Source organism: Callorhinus ursinus, unplaced genomic scaffold (genome assembly GCF_003265705.2).
Source record: "Callorhinus ursinus isolate GAN/ISIS: 27379988/994484 unplaced genomic scaffold, GSC_fseal_2.0 scaffold46, whole genome shotgun sequence".
Classification (NCBI taxonomy): domain Eukaryota; kingdom Metazoa; phylum Chordata; class Mammalia; order Carnivora; family Otariidae; genus Callorhinus; species Callorhinus ursinus.
In genome coordinates, this window is record NW_027397108.1 from 4,464,265 (window position 1) to 4,489,653 (window position 25,389).

The 25,389-nt window shown below is 48.4% G+C and overlaps 1 protein-coding gene across 2 annotated transcripts in view; it reads right to left on the reverse strand.

Annotated features, from left to right (window-relative positions):
* Positions 1-4,087: 4,087 nt before the first annotated feature.
* CDYL2 (chromodomain Y like 2) overlaps positions 4,088-25,389 on the reverse strand; it is a 73,059-nt gene continuing 51,757 nt past the window's right edge. For both annotated transcript variants that reach the window (XM_073882322.1, XM_025860467.2), the window contains 4 exons: positions 23,886-24,058; positions 17,536-17,746; positions 12,871-13,014; positions 4,088-10,211 (listed from right to left, as the gene is read on the reverse strand). In XM_073882322.1, coding sequence (XP_073738423.1) covers positions 10,053-10,211; positions 12,871-13,014; positions 17,536-17,746; positions 23,886-24,058 — 687 coding nt within the window. In that variant the 3' untranslated portion in view covers positions 4,088-10,052. The remainder of the gene's footprint in view (positions 10,212-12,870; positions 13,015-17,535; positions 17,747-23,885; positions 24,059-25,389) is intronic.

Here is a 25,389-nt window from a genome sequence, read left to right on the forward strand (position 1 = left end):
CTCCATTTGGCTACCAGCAGAGACAAGTTCTCATCTGAGAGACCAGAGGGACTTGACCCATCCTGCCCGACTTTCTCCTGGGCCCGGGGTGGGGGGGAATGTATGTATGTGGGTATCTACTCATCTAATCTCAAATAAATCTAACACAAATATAATCTCATGCATATATGTAAAGCTCATTTCCTCACTACAGAGTGACTATGTACCAACTTTTCAGAACATTTTATATTTAGATAAAATCTCATTTATATATGTACATAATCTCATTTATATTTTTCATATATTTGTATAACTTTTATATATATAAAACATTACACATATATGTAGATCACATTAAATCATTTGTGTCTATCTGCCAAATGTCCTAAAAATTATATATTTCATTTATATAAATCTTATATATATAAAACCTTGCTTATATATAAGAATCTCATTTAATCATTAGTGACTATATGTTAGCAAATGTTTTAAATACTATATATATAATTTCACTTATATATAAATCTCATTATGCAAATCTCATGTAATCATTAAAAAAGATATATGCCAACAACTGTGTTAAATATTATATATACAATCTAATTTTATATGTGAATGTCATTTATATAAATAAATGTCATAGATATAAAATCTCATATATAATACAGTCAAAGATATATGTGTGTGTGTGTGTGTGTATGTGTGTGTAAATGTCATTTAATCATTTAAAAAAACCCTACAAGACAGGCACAACTGTAATCCTCAAAGACTGAGCAAGGTCAAATATCTGTGCATATGATACCAGGTCTCAGCAGAGCTCTTGGGACCCCCACTCAGACCTGCTCTCCTGAAGCCCAAAGCTCTACCTGCCTCAGTCAGGGGCAACTCCAGTTTTCAGCCATTCATGCCCCCCAATCCCAGGCTTGCCCTTGACCCTGCTCTCTCTCTGACTTCACAACCAACAACCAGTAAATCTTGGTCTGCCTTCGAAAGCAGCTCAGGACATCACTCCTTCACTCTTTCACCACCTCAACTGCCCCACTTCTGGTTCAAGCCTTCATTAAGGGAAGATGAACAATTGCATGTCTCCTACTCCTCACCCCACTTTTGCCTACTGTCACAGAGCAAATCCATTAATGCACAAGTCAGTCCAGGTCACTCCTTTCCAGATCCTCCAGGGGCTCTCATTTCACTTACAGGGAAACCTTGAGCCCCTATCACAACTCAAAAGGCCCTACGGCATATGCCTTCCCTACAAGGACTCCCCATCATGTTGAAATCACCACTTACAAGAGCCTGAATAGTTTCTAGGGATAATGCATCTAACATTTATTAAGAAGGGTTTGTAAGAGCTTCTTTGGAATTCTACTCACCACGACACACACATACTGGGCAAGTAAGTGAGGAGGACTCCCCTTTCATCTGAAATCAAATGGGGCTTCAGTGGACCCCAAAAAACATAAGGGACACAGTGGATTGGCATCTGACTCATGCCTGAGAAATTCTGTGGACAAGAGACCTAGGCTGACTGGCTACTCCACCAGTGAGGCAGTCGCCGATGATCAGGAATTAGTGTGCACCCCTGTATCTGCTTGGGTAGAAGGTGCCCCAGTGAGCCACATGTGGTCCAGGCATGGCAAAGAGCAGGCTGGGGACTGTCCTGCCCTAAAGGGGCCAACAGACTTCATCTGGAGGAACTGGTAGTGGAATCAGACCCCTAGGGGCTGAAGAGGGATCAACAGGCTGATGATATAGGGTTCATTTAGCAATTATAAGAGACAGGCCATCATCAACTGAAGGAGGGTATCAAGAAACCCATACAAGTCCCCTGTGGGAGATAGTCGGCTGTAAATTATCTGTGAGGCCCAGAGAATGAAAACCCCTCAGGCAACAGCACCACTTGGTCCTTGTACAACTTTCCTGCTCCCCACCAATACAACCAGAAAAGACAGCGAGGTTCGGCAAGAGTAAGTGGAACCTAAACCTTGAATGAAGTCAAAAACATTGATTCTTAACTGGGACATGGCCATTTTTTAAATGATCTTTTTAAATTCAAGTATAGTTGATGTACAGTATTGTATTAGTTTCAGGTATAACATCATGATTCCGCAGTTATGTACATTACACATTGCTCACCATGACAAGTCTAGTTATCATCTACCACTGCAGTTATTACAATACCATCGACTACATGCCCTGTGCTGTACTTTTCATCCATGATTTTTTTTTTAATTTTTTTAGAGAGAGAACACGCATGAGCATGGGGGGAGAGGCAGATGGAGAGGGAGATAGAGAATCCTAAGCAGGCTCCACGCCCACCATGGAGCCCGATGTGGTGCTCGAACTCATGACCCTGAGATCATGACTTGAGCCAAAATCAAGAGTTGGACGCTTAACCAACAGAGCCACCCAGGCGCCCTAATTTATTTATTTTATAATTGTAAGTTTTTACCTCTTAATCTCCCTCCCCTATTTTGCCCATCCCCCACCCCCATAATTATTGAGTTGAGACTGTGTTTGTGACTTTACTTTTTTTAAGATTTTATTTATTTATTTGACAGAGAGAGACACAGCGAGAGAGGGAACACAAGCGGGGCAGTGGGAGAGGGAGAAGCAGGCTCCCCGCCGAGCAGGGAGCCCAATGCGGGGCTCGATCCCCGGGATCATGACCTGAGCCGAAGGCAGACGCTTAACTGACTGAGCCACCCAGGCGCCCCTGTGTTTGTGACTTTAAAGAACATTTACCAGAAAGTTCCTGCATCCTACTTGTGTTTTCATCTCAGATTAGGACTATCCCATTAACCAGACTTAAAGGGACAGTGAGAAAAAAAATAAAGTTCCTTTTGGGATTACACTCTGCTCCTGCTTATTTACTACACTGGTGAATCATTTAATTGTTGCTCTTGATGTTGGACCAGATGCAAGTCCCAACCCCATCTCTGTTTATTTCCTCTCATTGTTGGTGAAGTGACTCTTGAGCAGAATGTCCCATCAAAGTTAGCCTGCGAGAGGCAGTCAAAGGAACAAGGTTTGGCTCATAGACGTCACATTTGGAATATCCGAAAGGCCTCCTAGGCTACTGGAAGAACCAGAGGCAGTTAGAAGTAAAGGACTTTTCAGGTGTGACCTTGACTACTTAGAATGGTGTCAGGACCTTGCAGAAAGGCCAAAGAGGTTCACAAAGCAACAACGGGGACAATGATGACACCAGAAACAACAGAAAGAAAAAGGGCAGGAGGCCAGCAGAGGGAAGATCCTGGGCTCCAGCCGAGGCTGGCTGGCCCACAGGGACTGAAAGGTGACCCAAGGGAAAATGAGCAATCACTAGTGCACCCCCTTCTCCACTCTGAGGGTGTTCACAATCGGGCAGGAAGGTGTTCTCTCCAGTACTGCATTGTGGACAGTTTGAGAAGCATGGCAGTATTACCCACCTTTCCCACATTCCTAGACCCTGAGCCCCTTTGCGACAGGGACTGTCTGAGTAAGCTCCGTCTTTTAGCAGGTCCTGCGACAGAACAGGAGGCTCGATCCTGCTGCTGGATGGACAGTTAGACGTTGACCTCGTGCAAATCCCTTTCCCAGGATTCTGTTGCCATGAACTCCGAAAAAGCTCCTTCCCTGCGATGTTGCCAGAGCCAGGCCTTGGAGGCCAGGGGTCACCCTCTAAGGGTCCCTCTCCTAAGAGCCGTGTTGTGATGATCGAAGCAACAAGATTGTGTGTGTGAAAGGATTTTACACAATTCCACAGTGACAAATATTGTGGTTAGCCACGTATGGCAGCTGGGGTCATGCAAGGTCAAGCTCTATGGGGGTTTATCTTTGGTGAGGCGTGAGCCCTGTGCAAGTAAACTTCCACCTGTACCAGGGGAGGAACAAATGCTTATATCAACCCCCCTGAAAAATAATCCCTGGGTCCTCCCATTCTACGGTCCTCTGGGGTCATGCTGTTGTTGCCCAGTGGCTACCGGCCTGAATCACTGAAGCCTCAAGTCAGGAACCCAGACACCACCTAGAGGCATCAGGTGTTTCAACCCCCTGGGGGTCCAGAAGCTTCTCTATTCAGAAACCACAGGTTTGTGAGTTTCATGTACACAAGCAAATGCAGACGAAGTTTCAACCTTTTTATTCAAAGCAGCTTCTCACAATGTATAAATACTGCATATTAGCACACATGAAAAATACAACTTCTAAGGCACCCAGAAATGTGTTCATACACGTTACAGGACCATTCACAAAGAGAGTGTACAAGTTGCTCTAGACAGTCAGCATTTGATAAGTCAGAAGATTATTATCCCTCAGTCCTGCACCCAGTCTCGGGAAATATTTACAACGCAGTGAGAAAGGGCCAGCTGTAGCTGCTTTTATAATTCTATGAAGTACTCATACTTACAAATATTCAGAACTAGTTAAAGACTCTCCCATGATAACCTGGCAAAATAAAACAAGTAGCCTAATTTGCAAAGGTCTCCTTGGATTTTGGTGTGTGTGTGTGACACCCACGATCAAATCCACACACTCCTAGGGTGGGCTGGATAAGTTTTTGGTAGCCTGCTTCATTATCAGAAGTTTGGTAATAAGCCTTACCACTAGAATGCCACTTCTTCAGCATCAATCATTTCTCAACCAGTTAATGGATTGGTGACTTCATCATGAATTAAAAATGGAGCATCCCTTGGTGTGAGAATCGAGGGAAATTCTTCTCATGCCAAACAGGAATTGGAATGGGTCAATGAAGAACAAAAGGAGGTGGAAATTTAGCAACTGCAGGGTGCTGCTCAGTGTAGACACATTTTTAAAAACTCACGATGGAAGTTCCTACTCAGATGGAACAGTCTACACTGGTGAGATCATCTAGAAGAATGCCAGACCTCCACCTTTTATGATATGGATAAGGGCTGGGACTGCACAGCAGAAACACCACCTGAGATAGCGAGTTTCAATCTGAGAAACTCATCTTTCAGAGCCTTCTCAAGGTGATAACAAATCCCTCTGCATGGCCAGCCAGGTTGGTGGAAGTGAGCAGCTTCTCTGTGCCATAAAGCGTGCACACCTCTGTCTGGATGTGCCCACACAGTCTATGAAACACGTGCTTTGTTGGATTAATGGAATTCTTTGGTCCTTGGTTTTATGAAAGGCAATATTTTCACAATCCTGTCAATGTGGACATCAGCAAATGACTTCCAGCTGGGACTAATGGCACAGGGACAAATTTAATACCAGATGGAACACTCTACACCCTCCAAACTTCCCGGAGTCCCCTGAATGAGCGAGCTCCAGCATCAGGTCAGGTGCTGGGCCAATGAGGCACGGTCAACCCGGATAGACACCAGCTGAGGCTTCAGATCCAACATTCTGTTCTCTGGACTGCGCACACACTGCAAACACGGAAAGCAAATCTCCATCTTGATGACAGACTTTATGAACGTTTATTGGAGATGCACTCAATAACCTGACGTTTAGCCATACGAGAGCCCTGGTCTCCAGTCATCTTTAAAGCCTTAGTAAGGAGAATCAGTTGGTGGCTAGGGAAGTGTGGCCAACCGAAAGGAATCGTAATCTTTAGAAAAAATTTAAGTCCAAACTCTAGATGGTTTTATTAGACCCCAGACACAGTGGATGCACCACCAATGAGCTCCATGACTTAGACTCCACTAAAACAGCCCTGGGTGACTGGCCTCAGCTGATGTGATGCTCTTAATCTAGTTTGCCTTTGCCCTGCTAAACTCAGGTTTAAGTATGGCTTCACACACATAGTTCATTGATAAGACACTCAGGACACATGGGAATGCTGATTACGTAACTGAAATTGACTTCAGATTGTCTACACAGTAAGACTCACATGTAAACTTTGTTAACACCTCTCAAGGAGTGCTGACCTCAGCCAGGCTGGATGGTGCCAGATCATCCACGAGGGACCTGGGGTCAACCGCCAAGGTCAGGAGTAGGAAATGCCATTTGTTCAGAACAAATGATGGACCAGCAGCCCTCCCTGTGACCATGTCTAAACCATGTGAATAGTGCGAAGGGGGCTCCAGAAAACCTATCCTTGGTCCATTCATATGGCCAAAGGCAATCACCAAGCTGCCTTTCTGGCTCCTGCTGCCATCAGCTCAACCAAACTCTTCACATTAGCCATGACTTACGGACTGCGTTGAGTCCATCAACATGGCTTATGCTGCTTGGAAGAAACAACAACCCTTTTTCTCCCTTTTTTATTTTTTTATATTTTTTTTTTTTTTTTTTTTTTGCAACAAGCTTAAGGCTCTGTTCACAGACACCATCAACTGCCACACAGTGAGACCTTACGGGGAGGTCCTAAACTACATATGTGGTTGCAAAGGCTGCAAAATTTACTGATCCTAATGGTAAGGCTTATCCACAAATTCAGTACATTTTCAAATTATACTTCAAACTCAATTACTCTGAGAAAAAGAAAATTAACCTGCTCTCCAACAATAAAAGAGCAGTAGATTCTAATGAAAAAAATAAAACCATTGGCACCAAACCAGTATGCTATTTTTTGAAAGAACAAGTGATGTTAATGGAAAAGATTGCCTAAAACGCATATCCTAACTTACCACAGAAATATAAAAGTTTATATTCTGAAAATATATACTGTATTAAAGTCTGTAAGCATTTCAACCAAAATTTGCAGAAATAACTGAGCAACACTTATCTACAACAAAAATATACATGCAAGACAACCCCCAAATGGTTTCCCTTAAATATCTACAAAGGCAAAGTGTAGATTTTTAAAGATTATACAAAACCATTTACAGAGAATAAAATAAAATACTTATGAAATCTCATTTAGAGTCTTAAATACTGTGTATATTAGTGAGAGTGTCTAAACTAATATGTACAACAGATCTAAGTGTCTGAATACAGAAACACAGAAGAGAAGCAATTCTGCATTTTAAATATTCACTTAGGAAGATTTGAAGATGTTTCTATTTGTTTCTCTTAAAAAAATTTCCACAGAAACTAGATTGGAAAATTGCATGAATGTGACTCAATTTCAAATTAAAAAAAGTTTACAAAATCTTTTAAACCAACAATTAATGGGAAATGCAATTCAGCATTCAGTCAAGGCTTTTTTTTAAATGTGGATACTTGGAGCTACAGTTGCATTGATCAGAGTCCATTTTGATCATTATTTTTCCATCCTTATACTAAACTTCATATGGAAGAAACATATTATCATGCTTCAGAGAGAACATTCCCTAGTTTAATCTATACCGAACAAGTATAACATTTTAAATCAATTCTCTACTACCTTCTCAGAGCTAGCCGATTCCATTCTTAGAGGGTAATTCTTGATGGTTTTTGCCCACAGACATTATTTAAAAGCAGGAAGGGACACATGGGTACATCAGCGTTCGTGTGGTTTCCAAATGGTGAGCAGCTCTGACCACCTTGGCAAAGTTTGCACAGAGTCCTCTTGGAATGGGGCTGCTAACTCCAGTGGTCCCATTACAGGACGCTGGGTGCTAATCACCTGGGGCTGGAGCGGAGCGGGGAGGGGAAGTCTAATGTGGGGCTGGCGGGACGGCAAACAGTGGGTTACCTACAAGGTTCCTCATCTGAAGTAGTACCCTCACTTGCCACCCATGGCGGTTCTTCCAACCCCAAGGTGAATTCTGGGCTTGGGCTGCCAAGACCAGGAAGCTCCTCAAAGACCTGCCCAGGCTCTGGGAAGGGACAGAATGTGGGGGTGGAGGCAAAGCAGGGTGAAGAGAGGGGGAAGCAATCCTATGGGTGGAGAGAAGGCGCTGTGACCAAAGATAAAAAGTGAAAACCTGAGCCCCCTGTCTTGAGAAAGCTCTTAGGGTAAACCCAGACACATGCACAGATCTGGCATTTTCCATCCCAGGTCAGTTTGCTAAAAGTTACCTGGATTTCATCTCCATATCATCAAAACAACTATCCAGAAAGTGGAGAATTCACTGATGCAGTCTACCCTGCAGCAAGCAGATTTAACCTACTTTGGCCCAATTTGTGGAACATCCTCCTTGAACTGACTGTGTAGAAACAACCAAAACACAGACCGTCTTTCAAAACACCTCCTGTTATACCCAGAACCTACAAATTAACAGCAGAAATTCTACCCAAGTAACGGTTTCACATTCTTACCCTATCATGAGAGATCCTTCCAATGGGGAAGGACAGTAAGGAGAGGGGCTTTCCATAGAGAGAACCAAGGCCACCTTGGGGATCGCATCCAGATGAACTTCATATTCACTGTCTACAGGACCATGTCTCGAGGCTTAGTGTAGACACTCCCAACCCGCTTTTAAAACACAAGGCAGACAGAAAACTGTGGCAACAGCCTCCCTGTTCTCAGCCAGCCTCCCCTCCCCCCACCATGCCCAGCGCTCCCTGCTCCACTCACTGTCTCCAACAAGGGCCAAGACAGGCTGGCGACCACAGAGGGAAAGAGAAGAGCAGGGAGGCAAGGAGGCCTCTGAGAATACTCAGGGGCTGTGATGGACATGGAACAATCCCACCACTCCGAGAATCTAACTGACCCACAGAAGGGTGACGCCTCAGGCAGAACACACTCCTGTCACTTCACTGCTCCAAACCCGCGGTCCACCTTTCTCTTCATCAACCCAAACCCAAACCAAGTCCCGCCCCTTCTCTTCAGCTGATCCATGGACGTTGGGGTGATGGTCTAAATGCAGATGTTGAGAGGCAGCCCAGGGACCCTGGCACAGGAGGCCTCATCCCTGGTTATTTCGCCCTGATGTAAGTAAACAACTAGCAACAAGATCGTCTGCGCTTCCAGACACGAAATGATTCAGACCAACTGACCGCTCAACAGAGTGGGAGCTCTTTGCCCACCTCCCCAGAAGGCCAAAACCAGACAACGCTGTCCACATGGAAGAAATTGACTCTGAAATCCAAGTTCAGTCATTTGCCCCAAAAACAAAGGGCTCACTCTAGACAATATGCAATCTCTAGGCAGGGGCTATTAGCTCTTCCTGACATCACGAGTTAGGGAGTGGGTATGTCTCAGTACCATTCAGGCTGGAGGCCCCTTTATCTCCTTCAAGGCAGCAGAGTGAAGAGAAAACTCTCCTGTAATCTCTCCTAAGAGCAGGTACTCAATTATTACAGCTGAGAACTGTTTTACATGAAGAGGATCTGGTGCAGAGCCTTTTATCCACGGGGATCCTTCCATTTACATCTCTCCGAATTTTATTTCTGCGTGGTTCATTGCTAGAACGCACCAAACAGCGTGAACCTTGTACGGGATTTGGTCCAGGGCAGTATGAAAATAATATCTGTGTCAATGACAGATATCATAATATATAAACAAAAATAAATAAATTAAATAAGTTTGATTAAAGAAAAAAATCTCCTAGTAGTTCATGTTTTTGTAAAACTAGCTTTACATATAATACACATAAATTATCAGAATTTCCACTTATTGTTTTAAAAATATATATTTAACAAAACATTCCTAAACGTACAATATCTGGGTTTGCAAATCACTCAATTGGGTTTTAAGACCAAGCCCTAAAAGTCACACAGATTTGCATCAGAGAGAAGACTGAGGCTGGCTCTACACAACCATTTTGCTCAGTGGTCTGGAAATTCCCTAAGATTGATTGTCCCCTGTCACCGGATCTGCACTTAACCGGAGAGAGCCATACAGCCACATCTCCAAAGCAGAGGCACTGTGTAGACACAGCCTGAGTCAGAAGGATGGGGGGAAACTGGCCTTCCCCTTCCCGGACTGGGATGGTGCATTTCAGCGAGTGCGGAGAGGACCTGGGAGAGTATCTGGCAGAGGCCTGGGAAGATATAGCCCTCGATAGCTCTCTGGCCAGTGGAGGGACAGGGGTGGGGGCGGGGGCACCCGGGGGGAAGCCGAGTATGCTGCGTTTCCCATCTGTTATACAAAATCAAACCAATGCGGAGCAACCAAAGGACAGGAGGAAATGGACACAAGAGAGACACCTTGACAAACACCTTAGCCGGCGCACACCGTGCTCGGATTTCTGAAGCACAGGGCAAAGCTGGAAGTCAGGTGCCCTCGAGCGCTGGGGCAGGTGGGCTGGGGCTCTTCAGACTTCGTAAATTTTGTCCTGCAGGTAGCTGAACAGGGAATCCAGGCCCTTGGAGGAGCTCCAGAGCTGCTTGAGCATGAGGCATTCTTTCTCATTCACATCTTCAAGCACGGACTTCAGGAAGCTCCGAACGAGGCATTTCGACTCTTCCAACACCTGAAGGGAAACGCATAAGCCTCGTTAGCCGGCCCCAGGGACTCTGCTCCAGAAGAACGTACTTGGCCTAGGAGGCACCAGTTAACCTTCCGATGTCCAAAGCCAGAGGAGACTGCCTGCTGTCGTCCAGAACTTCCCAGGCCCCGTGTCCCCAGCAATGCCAGGAATGGGCTCCGGGCACGCCAAGGTGTTGAGCCCTCGGTCCCTGGGATGGCGCAGTGGGGCCTGTGTGACCCCCTGACCGCGAGAGCTTTGTCCTTGACCCAAGGGTGACATAAGCTCAGTATCATTTTCTATGGGTGTCATGAAAAAGTTTGGGAAACACCGCTCTCACCTGCCAGGCTTCGCTCTGATTATGCGCACCCGCGTGACAACAGCGCCGACCGTAAGGATGGTTGGCATCACAGAGTAAGAGAACTAGCTGAGGGCTATCTGAGGATGTGGAGGACTCACCCCAGCAGGAGTGTCTCTTGTTGAGGCTTAGTAGGAAGAGCAGCAGCAAGAGAACTAGCAACCGTTGTAGTAATGAGTAATACCAAGTGCAGTAACTGCAGTGATGCCTAGTAACAGCGAGGACAACAGTAATAACCCTACGGTATTGGAGCAGCAACAGCGGGAGGAGTTAGTAATGCCACCGTGGGGACGGCCGTGGCCGTGCTGATGCAGCAACGCAATGACAGCAGTGACATCAGGACTACGGCAGTGATAATGGTGGTGACAGCGAAAATCATCACAGTCATGAGCGACAGCAAATGTACTGATCACAGTAATAAGAGCAATGCTATTAGAAGTATATATGAGAAGTACTCTCCCTGCTTTCTTTCATTTCGTCCTCATGCTAACTGCAGAAAGAGGTAGTGATTTTACCTCCACATTATGACGAAGGACCTGAGCCCAGCGGAGTAAAGGTGCCCGAGCTGTGCAGCGCATGGGGCCTGCAGACGCCCGCTGACCAGGGCGGGCCAAGCACAGACACCGCGGGGCACTGAGGCACCCGAGCATCCTTCGTCCTTCCACTGGCCTCCGCCCTCCTCTGCTGATGTCAAGGCTTCGCTTCACACTTTCCCAAAGTGCTTTCAAAGAGAAAAAGCAGGACAAGGGCTCCCTTGCTCAAACAGGCTGGAAGGAAGCTGGGATCTTCCTACTCGGCGCCGGGCTGGAGGCTAAGCGGAGTGAGAAGGGGCCGGTGGACCAAGGCCGCCTCCCGCCTCACAAGAGCTCCCCTGAAGAACCCCGGCTCCCAGGTCCCAGAGCAGAGTCCGTTCTCGAGCAACTCACCCCCAAAGCTCCTGAATTCACAACCGGAGACAGGAGAGATTTCCCTGCAGTATTTCTTCAGCAGCTCACTCGCCTCCGTACCTCTACTGCCCAAGGACCACACTCCTCGATGGAACTTTGAGGCCTTTCTCCCACCTTCCTTTTCAACTTTATTGTCCCTCACTCACCCCGTGAACCTGCTTCCACCACTGCGTGAACTCCACGGGGCTTTTCGCACTTGTGTGCCCTCACACTGCTTCCTCTGCTTAGAATGTCTGCATGCTTCTCCCTACAGCTGATCCTAGGCTCATCAACCATCCCTGTGTGCCCAGGACACGGGGATTCCTGAGACATGGGATTTCCAGTGCTAAAACCAGGAGAGTTCCAAGCAAAGTGGGACGAGTGGGTCACAGCAGTTATCAGGAAGATTAAAAGACAATCCGCATAAAGAGATTAGCTGAGGGCATAGCTCATAATGCGTGTTCACCAATGAGGCGGACCTCTCCCTCACCATCACTGGCGCTGTCAGGTTTCCTGGGAGCAGAGCTTACACACAGTAGGTGCCCAGTCAAGGCTGATGAGGCAAATTGGGAGAGGCACGGCGGCTGGGGCAGGGGGGAGGGGGAGAGGCATGGCGGCCGGAACCTTGGGGGCGGGGTGCAGACGGAGAGAAGGAAGGGACACTCACGGGTCTGATGCCATAAATCCACCCCAGCACCTCCCTGACTCCGAAGCACAGACAGAAGCCCCCTGACCCCAACCTTATTCTCCCAAATCACCTTTCTCATTTCCTAGACTGGCCCCGTGGCTCCAGGAGCAGGCTTTACTCCACCTTTCAACAGGATATTTCCATACTGCGCTCCAAGTGACTTTTATGAGATAAAATCGACACTTAATTAAAATCCGGCGCCTCTGCAGAGGTGTTATTTATTTATCTGTTTCTCGATGTGTCCTCAGAGTCAAATGGCAACGGTTAAACATGCCACGCACTCGGTGGGTAGAAGAAATGAAATACGGGGACGGCATGTGCTGGCTTCTCTCATCTCCAGGACGGTTTCACACCCTTTGTCCTTATGTGACTTTGTTTCTCATATTCTTTTAAAACTACAGATGTTTTGTGCTTCCGTGTGTGTCTAGGACTTTCTTATAAGGCAATGCACTCTACCCCAGGGTATAAATCTCTTCTGTGAGGTTTTCAGGCTGGACATGGCGGAGAATCTCTAAGAACACCGACTGTCTGTCTCTGGATGTAAGCTCTCGACCCCGAGAAGAGGCACTGACGGCTTTACACACACACCCTGCATGACCTTTGGCAAGTCAGTTAGTCCCTCTCAGCCTCATGACCCTCATCTGTAAAATGGGTCTGTTGCACAGACAAGCACACAGAGACACAGGAACTCACCACTGCGCTGCAGGAGGCCATCTCCTTGACCCGCAGCATGACCTCCTGGCTGAAGGTGGTTGGCCAGAAGACCTGGGACACAAGTCCCCTGCTGCACGCCTCCTGGGCAGTGAGCTTCCGCCCACAGAACAGCATCTCGTTGGCCTGAAAAAAGCAAAGGCAGGGGAAGGCTGAGGGCCCAGAGTGCCTCCCGCGTCTATTAGCGAGGCCTGGGCTTGACTTGTACCACTGTCCTGGTTCTCTAAGACATGGCTATAAACTGGGGGGCGGGGGGGTCAGATAAGCTTTGGGAACTACCTGCAAACATCTGTGTCTGTGTGCATCTTTCTGAGCAGAGGGTCCACAGCTTTCCTCCAATTCCCAAAGGAAGCCGCATACCGACTGTGGGTTCGTCTGCCCAACACCCCTCCCCACATCTGGCAGCAGGCCCACAGGAGTGAGCAAGCATCTCGGGCTGGGTACATTTCAGTGCTGACACCCCAGCCATGACGACTGGTCCACAGAGGAACAGATATGTGCCCTGTGTAATAAAGCTCTCCGCGAGGCTTCCCAGCTAGAGACGATGGGATTGCATGAAAGTCAAGGAGCCCATGGCCACCCACTGCTGTGTCCCCACTCTTTGGAGAGGTGAGACCACAAAGAAAGGAGGGCTGGAGAACAAGAGTCCTAACTGAGCTGGGATTCCTGGATCCCAGCAACCCCAAAGAAGGCTCCACCTCTGCATATGCAAGTTATGGCAATCACTGCATTCTTTTCTTCCTGTTTTAAGCCAGTTAAAAGTGTCTACATCACCGGCAGCCAGAAAGGTCCTAAATAATACCATCATACCAACGCAGAGGCACACATCTCTCCTGGTGACCCAGGGCTGTGCATACCTCTGCCCAGTTGGAAAGGGCAAAAAGCACCCTTCCCCACCTGACCACCGCCCTCCCTGCCTTCTGTGGTTTCCTCCACACCCTACTCCCCAAAGAATTTCCTTTTGCTTTGTAGTTCACAGCTGTTATACGTGTTCTGGGAGGAGGCTGATGGATAAAGTCCTAGGCACAGACAGCGCAATGCAGTCACCACTAAAACTTACCAAGTGACTCTCTGGCTGATAATTAGGGTATAATGGTCACCACCATGTGATGGGGTCCTTATCTCCTTCAGGATAAACCCCCACATCCTTCACGCAGCAGACAACCCCTTCCCTGACCTGCCATCCATCTGCCTGCCCCTATATGCAGAGCCGCTCTTGGATCAATGTGGAAACGCCAGGCTCTCTCGGCTGCTGGATCTCTGCGTGTGTTTTCCCCTTTGTTCTCGTTGTCACTGATGGGTCATGATGACCCAAAGGACAATCTTTCATGCCAGAGTAGAGAAATTTATCAGGCTGGTAATGAGCCAACAGCATGCATTTGGTTAGAGGTTTGAAGACAAATCTGTCATTATACTTAGTTAGAAACACCTCTGTCTCGGGAAGGAGAAATGAAAGGAAGGAACACTACAGAAGCAGCCAAACAGGACACGGTCGGCAAGAACATGTCTCAGTCAGCAACATTCTTGGAGTTTCAGAAATGATTGAAATAAAAGAGAGACAGAAAGAGATAAGACGTACAATGTTCACATTTTTGCAACCACAAAGGACAGGGAGGAACGGGAGTGGCACTGACTTTGGGTAGAGCACGGTGGCCGAGATCAAAAAGGGAAGTGTTTGCTTCCCAGGCTCCCCACCCGCCTCATTTTTCTGCCATTGGTGAGACTGTGAGTAGCCTCAAGCAGCCCCAACCCCAAGTCCCTGTATCCGAATGGCCTCCCCGATCCCACCCGCTGGCCCAGCTGCGTAGACAAGGTGGTGCTGGTGGGTGTGGGGCTGCTGGTGGTCTCCACCGATCTCGTATTTTCTTCCTGTTTCATGCTACCATCAAAGAGGGACAAGCCTACACTCAAGGGGTACAGTGGGGTTTCCCATCCTCCCAGACTCACTTGGGAGGTGCCCCCGCCGGGAGCTTTCTCTAAGCACCCCTGAACCTTATCACAGTCCAGCAGTACGGCCGCTGGTGTAATTTCCCCGCCTCCCCAGGTAGGAAGGCCAAGGTTTCAGGACCAGGGCGGAAGAAGGCACAGGCTGCAGGATCAGACACCCTTGCTCTGCCTTCTGCTTTGCTCTGGGACCCTATGCAAATCTCTTTGCCTCTCTGAGCCTATTTATTCATCTCTAAAGTGGGTACCAGTTACCACTTGGGAGGATCCAATGAGATAATGAAAGAGCAGGGCAACACCACACCAGCCATGCATCCGTACCCACAGACCGGACTGTCAGGGATGGAGCCCCCCTGTTACTCATCTTTGTACTTCTAAGCAGGTAAGGCAATGCCTGGTGCCTACTGGAAGCTTACTGAGGTTTGTGGGCTCAAAGAAGGAGCAACACCTGCCAGAATTTCACCTCAACTCTCCATGCCTCAGTTTATCTGTAAAATGGAGAGCAGTAGGACCTACCTTTGCAGGTGCTCAGAAAAGTGAATGAGACCATCCTGTGGGAAGAGCCCAGTAAAGTGGCCGGCAAGTAGGAGGTGATTAGTGCAAGCTTAGAGAATCTCGCTGGGACAACCTGCTCAGTCCTTGGTCATCAGAATGCTCATGTGGTTTTAGTGTATAAAGCAACACAGGGGACATATTTTTCAGAATGGAAATCTCAAAGAGACAGCAGGGAGCATCAAAATGATCGGGCATCCCCGTGCAGAATCCCAGTACCAGTAACACTTCAGTGAGGACCCACAAAGCCCCGGGTGAAGCTGACACCTGAGGGTTTCACCCACACACCTCAGCCTGGGGTGCGGAGAGGGAGAATCTCAGGAATCCTAAGGGTGGAAGAGACACTAAACTCAGTCCGGTGGGTCAGGGAAGCAGGTGGTGAGTATGCTGAGCCCACAGGCCTTTGCAGTCACCTGGGAGTTACCTTTTGGAGTTGGGGTATGTGAACGTCAAGGCCAGAGACCAAACAGGAAATGGAACAAGAAGGGCTGGGGTCATTACAACACTCTGAGCTTTGCCAAAGACCTCAAACTCAAACCAGAAGACCCATCAAAGGCTTTGTAAGAGACAAACAGATAAATTATTGGAGGACCAAGGAGAAGTCAGGAATGGCAAGGATGGAGGAAAGTGTTTCCAGGAGCATCTGTTACAGCAGAGCGAGCAAACAGTGTTAGAGCTGACCACGGGTCCACTGGGTTCAACAAACAGGAGGTCACAGGTGTCCCTTGCAATGGAATGTGGCAGGTTTCTTCTTCAACATTAGAATGACTATACCCACACATGTGGGTGCTGGGACTTTCTAGAGCTGGTCTGGAGGACACACCAGGTCTGCTTACTCCCATTCTAGAGGGACAAACTGTTACAAGGAGATGCAAATTGATTTCAGAGAGTACTGTGTTTCAGAGACCCCCAATTTCAAATTCATTCCTTGGATGTGGGTCCTACTTTATGATCTGCTGGTTAAGAGCACAGACTTTGAAACCCCATAATCTGTGTTCCGATCCCACAACTGCCACTCCCACTGTGTAACCCTGGACAATTCACCCTCTCTGAGCCTCAGTCTCCAATCTGTCAAGCGGGGATAACGACCGTCCTCCCTTACCAGGTTGTAGGAGGACGCACTGAGTTAGCAGCTCTCAAGCACCGGCCACGGTGTGTGCTTTCTAAGTGGCCCTGACCACACTTGCCTCTGGCTGCTGGTGCAGGATTGACTGCAGCCCACGGTGGACTCCACCACTCGCTCAGCACCACTCTGACGGTGACACGTGACATGGTGAGTTCCTTACCTTCTCCAGTTAAGCTTGCCCACTGTGTGATGGAGACCATAACGCAGGTTCTCCAGGTGGGACTGCCTGTGATTATCAAATCCCTTCCTGCTTCTGGGACATGTGGCAAGACTACATTTCCCAGCCTCCCTTGCAGGTAGGTGTGGCCATACCACCGAATCCTGGCCCATGAAATGTGAGTGGAAGTGAAGAAGCCCCTTGCAGGCCTGGCCCAGGAAAACCTCCAGGCTCTCTCTTCATGTCCACCAGATGAAAGTGAAGGTAGGTCTACCAGACAGAAGATGCCTGGGCCCCCAGTCAGTGTGGACAGCTACATCTACACTGGACGGTGGCAAGAAGGAGAAATTTTTGCTGTTTGGACCCTAGAATTGCGGGATTGTTACAGCACACAGTCCCTTCTAATACATGGTCTTATCAGGTTGTTGTGAAGAATAAATGAGATAATGTAGGCAAAGTGCTAAGGTAAGCAAACTGAACTTAGTTTAGTTAGCTTAAACTATTATGTGCTTTAACTAGTTAAGTGCTTAAGTAAGTGAACTAACTGAATTAAGTTAACTTAGGTGAACAAAGTACACCTTTGATAAATGAACGTCCCCATCGACCTCTCGACCCTTGGCCACACCTGCCACTGGCATCTGGCACCAGTGGTTCAAGGCTCCAAGATCAGCCTGACCTCAACCCAGCTCCCCTGCGGAACGCAGAGGAAGCAGAGATACTCAGCAGATTCCACAGAGCGGGTGCACCCCTGGGCTCCTTACTCATCTGAAGGGCCATATCCTAAATCCAGGACAGAGAAGGGGTCTTGTTGGGACCCAAAGCCACTTATCCCAGAGAGAGATCCTGCCCGAGGAACGAGGGGGCTTACCAGTGCGACGCCCAGGATCTGGGGGAAGGTATACGAGGAGCAGCCAGCAGGTGTGAGGCGGATGGTGGCATAGGGGGTCTGGAACCAGGCCTTCTCGCTGGCCCACACAATGTCGCAGAGGGGCAAGATGGAGGCACCCAGGCCCAGGGCAGGCCCATTGATCGCAACCACGATAGGCTTCTTAAACTGGATAAAGGCCTTCACAAAGTCCCTGGGGGAAAAGAGAAGACCCTCTTTAACAGGTGGCTAGGCCTGCCGAGACCTATTCGACACCCTTTAAACTGCCAAGGCTGAAATAAGTTTTCCTGGTGCTGTGAAGCACCCTCAGATGGTCAGAGGGAACCGGATGCCAGGCAAGCATCCCATTCTCCTGAACACCGAGCCCACTGAGCTGCAGCCACAGACCTGGCACACTCGGTGGCCAGTGGCACACTTTCCAAAAGAGATGTGTGGAGTGACCACATGTCCCACTTTTCCCAGAGGGTCCAGAGTCATGCCCATTGTCCCAGCACTGCACCCAGTTAGCACTCCCTGGATATTGACAAATTTTAAATATCCTAAGGAAGACAACCTGAACATCAAGGTCTAGAACCAGAAAGAGAACCAAAAGGAGGGCATTACAAGGAGGCATATTTGAATGCAAGGAGAGAAAGAATGTTCTAACAGCACTGGCTGAAGGTGGAATGGCTGGCATTTGGAGTTATGAACATCTCATTACTGGAGGTATTCCAATTTTGGCTGGATGACCACTTTGGGCGATGCTGTAGAGGGAATTCAAGCTTCAGATGGTGGGCACAGGTGATATTTAACCTTTTTTTAATCGTACGACTGTTTGGTTCTGAATCACCCAAAGGGACACCAGACTAGTCAAGGGTGGTTCTAGAATGCTGACAAGGATCCATATATTGTGGTGGTTTTGACCAAAACTGGGGAAGGACACTGAGCTCCCCTGGAGGCGTGAGGCATCTGGGGTCATGGCTCTGCAATTAGTAGACATTTTATCCCCCTCCCCTTCCTCATCAACCAAAGTTCAGAGTGCACCTGTACCTATTAAGCAGCGTCAACTCTACTTTCTTTGCCCTAGAATGCTTTTCGCCTCTCCCATAGCTGCTATCTAAGATCCATAAAATGTTAATACTCATCTGGACATGGAGGAAAGATCCAAGATGTCTAGTAAAGCCTGCATCCTTCATTATTCTCAGATGGGAGACTGGAAACTACGAAGAACTCACAAGAATAAAATCCATACTCCCGACCGTGACCTCGGTCTGCTTCTGCTTACTCCCCCAGGCTCATCTCTTGTCTCCCTCAAGCCTGCTCACAATGCGTGAGCTGCACGGGCCTTCTGAGAGCTCTCAGAAAACACCAGTATCACAATGTGCAATTATCCTAATTATTTGCTTGCTTACTTGTTTCTGGATTTTCCTCCCTCTTCAGCTCCTTGTGGAAACCTGCAGGTCTGCCTCGTGCATGGCTTGGTGTCCATACCTACTGCAGTTCACCCTCAGTAACTGCCGGATAGATAAAGGAGTCTTCCAGAACGAGAGTGAAAACTGCAGATGTGCGGCAGGAATGCACTCGCCGCTTCCCACACCCACTTTCCCTTCACTCCTCTTCCTGAGTCTGCTGTTGGAACACATTTCCCCGCCTCCTTCACAGTTGGCTGTGGCCAAGTAACCGAACACTGGCTGATGGAATGTGAGTGGAAACCTAAACCCACTTCCAGGCCCGAGCACGGAAGCCTCCCACCGTGCAGCCTGCAAACGCTTTCGCCTTGACAAGCATGGCCGTCTTGGAGGGCATGTGTGCTGAGCCACAAGGTGGAAGGAGTCAGGGTTCTTGAGTCACACTTGGAGGACAGCCACGGGCTGATCAATAGCATCCGTTTTAGGTTCCCAAATATAAGAAGTAAATTTCTATCATAACTGAGCCATTACACATATTCAGGGTTCATTCATTACAGCAGCTAGTACTTCACTAATACAAACGTCCAGCTGATTTATGCCTTCACGGCTGCTACCATTTCCCTGCAATCCTTACCAAAACATGTGGGCATCACGGTGATACACTGGGATCGGATTCCACTGTGAGAAGCCTGGGGTGGGGGGTGTCTCACGACCTGAATGTTGTCATGTAAGTACGCACGCTTGCCCAGGCTCGACACAGCCCGTATCCTGACTCCCGTGCAGTGGTTTGTGAGTAGAAGGCAGAGCTCTCTCAGCCACTGCTGACCCCCCAAAAGGACACTGCTGCACTCTGGCACCACAGCCCTCTGATTCCTGGTTTTCCAGTGGCCCATTTCCTGGTCTGACTTCCTAACTTCATGGCCTCAGTCACTGGCTTTAACACGTGCTTTTTAACCAAATGCAATTTGGAGCCTGCACCATATGTGGGGCTTCTTGGCAGGATCCTTGGAACCACAGGGTCTGATTTGGGACCTACATTCCACACCTAAACCCCTTCATACAATTCCAGGACCTTGAATCTCCAAGTTGGAAAGGAATTCAGGAGCCATTAAGCCAAATCTTCCACTCAGTGCCGGATTCCCTCCCTAGCATTGTAAGGATACGCCATTACCCCGCCATTGTGGAATGCTTTCAGTAAAGAGGGTCCTTCCTATCAAGACGCCTCCCCACTGTGGACCTCATGAGGGCCTCTCTGACACTCCCACTCTGCTCCAACCTCCGCACAGCAGCGGAATTCACCTCCACCCTCATGACCTTATGGGAGCATACCGTTCCAGAGCCCAGAGCCTTCCCTCTTCGGTCTCCAACCTGAGCCCTGTGCAGAGGGATCACACATCCCGAGGAGGGCTAAGGGGACCGAGTGTGCCCAGCTATGCCCCTGCACCCCCACGCCATCCTGTTTCAGTCCATGCTGTCCTGTGGGCTCATGTCCTGGATACGAAAATGCAATGCACAGACCACTCTCCCCATCCTCTTCCTCTCAAGCAGAAGATCTCTATCACAAGGGCCCAGTGGACACAGAAGCCCAACAGCAAACAGGATATTGCATTACAGATGCTGCCGCTCAGCTATCTGATCCTGACTCGGGCAGCGGGATGGTGTGGGGGAGATGGCTTGCCATCTTCTTCAGCATCAAAGTCCATCAGTCATGCTGACTCCAGCCCCCACAGCTTCCTCCACTCAGCCTAGCCCTGTGCTCTCTGCCTGCCTGAGTGTTGGGCTGCTCCAATGTGGCAGAAGGAGCAAGAACTTTGGGGTCAAGTCTCCACTCTGTCGTCCCTAACTAGTACTGAGATCTTGGACAAGTTACTCACTCTCTGGAATCCCATTTTCCTCCCTGTCAAATGGGAAAGCCAACGGTTTGTCCCTGTAGGGCTGTATGGGAATTGAAGGAGACAGTGCCTGGCCCACAGGAGACCTGGGCCACGGCTGCTTATAGTATTATAGTCAGTGCACCTGCTGGGTGGGGCGGGGGGGGCGGCTGCTCTCTCCATTCTCAGTGGCTGGTGATCCGCCCTCCAGGCCCAGGGGACACTCTGAAGCAATGACCTGCATACAAATGCCACCTGGGGCCACTGGCCTTTCCTGTGTGACCTGGCTACCTATTCCCTTTAACCAGAGCGCTGGGGTGTAGCTCTCCCACTGCCAAAGTTCAGAGCCAAGTCAGCCAGTACGAGACCTCTGAGCACCAGATACACATGGTGATAGTCATCCTGGAGCCATCAGACGGGGGCTCTTGAAGCCCACTCCATGGTCAGAGCAGGCTTAGCTAGAGCTTGTGGCCGGACATAACAGTACTAGCAATGAAAATAATTCCTTACCCCTGTCCTGAGGACTAACTATGTGCTGGGTCAATCCAAGTTTTTCACACGGGTTATCTGATTAATCTTCATCGGCAGACCATGCCATCACCTGTGAGGAGTTCAGGTGAGGGCAGCCTCTCTTTCAGGATGGGGCTGACAGCTCTGTTTGGGTCCTGGACAGAAGCCTGTGCTGAATGAATCATCTGAGCTCTTCTCACATCTGCTAGTTCATTCAACAAACATCTGCAGAGTGAACACGGCATACTGGGTCACGTGTGCGCATGTTTTCTCTAGGATACGATGAGGTTGGGGCAGGAGCAGTGCTGGGGGTGCTGCCGCCGTGCAGCGTGCCCGGATCCTGAAGGTCAGCCCAGCCAAGAGCATGCATGTCCCCAGAGAACTGCAAGGACTCTCTGTAGGTTATAAGGTTCTGTGGCCAAAGTATGTTTCAGCCATGCGAGACTTTGAACAAAGTTCTTTCACAAGAGAATTCTCAGACTGCAAGTATGTTCCTATGCCTGGAAAATCCGCAGAAGCAGGGACAGAACCTGCAGCATAGCCCAAAGTAATTTATGGACAGTGCCCTTCACTCATGACACTTCTCTGGAAATCTGCAGAACATTCTCTGGGAAATGCTTCTCTGCCACCTTGCGTCCCAAACTCTGGAGCATGGCTGCCGGGGGAAGCACTCCAAATTTGGTGGAGCGGGAGCCTCCCCTAGGACTTGGTGATGATGGGCAAGGTGCGTTTTCTGACCCCGTGGGCACTCTTCGCTTTGAGGGCCAAACTGTACACAACCCCATCCATCCTCGTGAAGCTGCTCATCCACTCTTGGTCCTTTCAAAACCAAAGATGAGCTGGTCGCACCCCACACTCCCTGATTCGGTGTCTTCTGGGGTTGTCAAGCAGCTGGGTTTTAGAAAAGCTCCCTGTGGATTCTCTGTGCTGTTCGGGCTGTGAACCGCTGGTCTGGGGGCATCCCCCATTCCCTCTCCTGGTGTTGCTGCAGGCTCACAAATTAGGAACTTCCACTCCCTTTGAGCATTGGGAAGAATTCCCTCAGCTACAACCCCCTCTACTCTGCCTAAGAAAAACTCACCTTCCTGATGCGATAGCAAATGTCTTAAATCCCACTGGCCGTGTTTCTCAAGACATAAGCTAATGCATTCAGCATCTCCTCAAATCTGGGACTCCTGGAAATCCAGCTAATGCCTCCGCTGAAGTTCGTAAACCACATGACGGCGATGGCCAAGGCTTTCCTCAGGCCCCAGAGATGAGCACCCCATCTCTGATGGTCCCACAAATGAAGGAAGCTTACGGGGGGGACCCTGTTGCCCCCCTCGCCATGTGACGAGGCAGCTATTAAAAGGGACGGCTGAGTCCAAGGAGAGAGCAAACCGCTGAGGATACAGCCAGGGCTGTCTGTAGCCAGGAAGCTTGGGAGCAGCGTGCAACCACGATGCCCTTTCCAGTAACAGCATTCAGCCTTTTTGTGTCTCTTTGGGCAAGAATTCTGCAATGGGAAGCATGCATGTGTTTTGGAGCATACTTCACTGGATGCTTCACCCTGAAGAGGGGGCTTGGAACCCCACCTGTGACAGCATCCCTACGTCATCTCTTGGAGACCGCATCCCATGGAAGGCTCCCACAGCCACATGACAATCAGCATCACGTGACGCTGCCAGGCACAGTGAGATTGGAGGCCCAGCAAACCCCTCCCATGAGGCCTGAGGCTCCATGACCCCACAGGGAGAAGTGTTCCTTTCCCGGAGACCAAGTGGCATTACCACAATGTGACTCTTGTCAGAGCTTGGGGCAAGGTGCAGCAGCAAGCCTGAGCCCTTCCCAGGGTGGAGGCTGAGTGACAGCCCTTGTTGGAAATAATACTTACTTGCTTTTGATAAATCTAGGAGTAATGGGGAAATAACTACCCTTCAGGTTCCTGAAAAAGATACCAGTTGTCGGGATTGTTGGGATGTCAGCCCCAGGATCCCAACTTTTGTCCCAATGGCAACAAGAGAGGGGGAAGCACTCCTCACCCCACCGGGTCTGCAAATGCACAGCTGCCCGGGGTACCCCTTCCATCCTCTCCCCAGTGCTGGGCCATGTCAGCTTCGGGACACAGGAACACCCAGAAAATTGACAATTTCACCATTGGGCAGAGGGCGGGAGTAGCATGGATAACACCTGAGCATTATCAGATGCTGGGCTTAATATAAAGAAATAAAATCTCTTTTTGATAAAAAAAATAACCTAGAGAACAAAGGCACCCCTAATTTTGGCAGAAAAATACAGGATGCCCAATTAAAATCCAATTTCAGATGAAAAAAATAAGCTAGAGAACAAAGGCACCCCTAATTTTGGCAGAAAAATACAGGATGCCCAATTAAAATCCCAATTTCAGATAAACAACAAATAATTTTTTTAGTGTAAGTATATCCCAAATATTGTATGGGATAGACTTATGATTAAAAAAATGTTGTTTGAAATTCAAATTTAACTGAGCAGGCTGCATTTTTATGTGCTACATGTGACAAGAACAAGGCAGGTCCCAGAGTGTCCAAACATGAGCAGAGCTCACCTGATGGCTTCTGCAATCCGGGTACTCTCCTTTCTCCGGTCACTGGACAACCGGCCAATTAGGTAGGAGTAATCTAGGCCGCTGCAGAATACGCTGCCCACTGCACTGAGAAGTAGCAGTTTGCTGTCATCCGTGGCCGCGTTGCACAGCGCTCGCCGGACCTCCTTCATAATCTGCAGGCAGAGATGGATTGGCGGGGATGTTAAGTGTCTGCCTATACGCCAGTGGCTTTCAGACCTCAAGCCTGCCAGAGGCCTCACCCTTGAGGGCAGAGGTGAGTACATCTTCTCTTCCTGTGCAGGAAGACTCTCCTGAATTCAAGCCACATCCAGACTAAGCAAAGAAACACCAAAACCAGAGCTCCTCTGCAGCATCCCCAAAGCAGGCAAAGTGCTAAGAAGGTGGCAGTGGGGTCACTGGCCTCAGACTCGGAAGTCTGGCTTGGAGCCGTGTAATCCCTGGTAAATCCCTGCAAATCTTCTTCCAGCATTAGCCCTTTTCAAGGTGTGGGAAAAAAAATTCCTATGCACAGCCCAGGTGAGGTATGTTAGCCTTTTCTAGAAGGCTAGGTTTAATTATACTCTTGCTCATCCTTAATTCAACTAAGACTTTTGATTGGCTCGTAGGTAGCATGTGGGAAGTGGGCTTTGGCATCAGAACTCAAAATTTTCAAGGTGCCACGGAAGACAACCATCAGACACAGATTCTGTATCCAGCTAAACTATCATCCAAAAGCAAGGGCAAGGGTAAAAATGAGGCATTTTCAGCAAAAGAATGTTTACCACTCTTAGACCCTCGCTGAGAGAATTTAAAAAGGATGCACTTCAGAAAGAAGAAAACTATATTCAGAAAAACAGACATGCAAGGAATAACAGCCAACAAATAAACGCAGTGAATGTGCTGATAAATCAATATAAGAATGACTATAAAATCATCAGACAGATATTGACCAACTGAGGCTAAGGGTTTGCACAAAGGTAGAACTGGGGTCCAGGTGGTAATAGCGCATCAGATGAGAGAAGGAATGATGACCACATGCCGGGGTCCTAGGTCTGGGCATGGTGGAGAGGTGAGGGTGATGTTTAGGCTTCACTATGTGTACAGAACTTAAGGATAACTTCTTAAAAGTACATGGATTACAATGAATGGGGAGGGGGTTAAAATAAAGAAAGCTCAATCAGTCCAACTGAAGTGACAGGAGGATGGAAAAATAAGTGAGTAAGTGCAAAAAAGGCATGGTAAGAGAAAACAAGGCATGCACTTGCCTGGGTGGAGCTGAGAGTCCAACTGGGGAGACAATAAGTGAATAGGCTTTTAAGGGATCGTTATTAGTTTTTCAATAGGCATAATCATAGGGTACAATGGGAAACTACTATGGGAGCTGTGTTTTTAAAATTATACTTTTTAAAGAACCCATTTATTAAGCACTTGGAGGTGCCAGGGATTGCAACAGGTAATTTCCACGTATTTTACTCTGAATGAAAATCCCATCTAGGAGGGAACG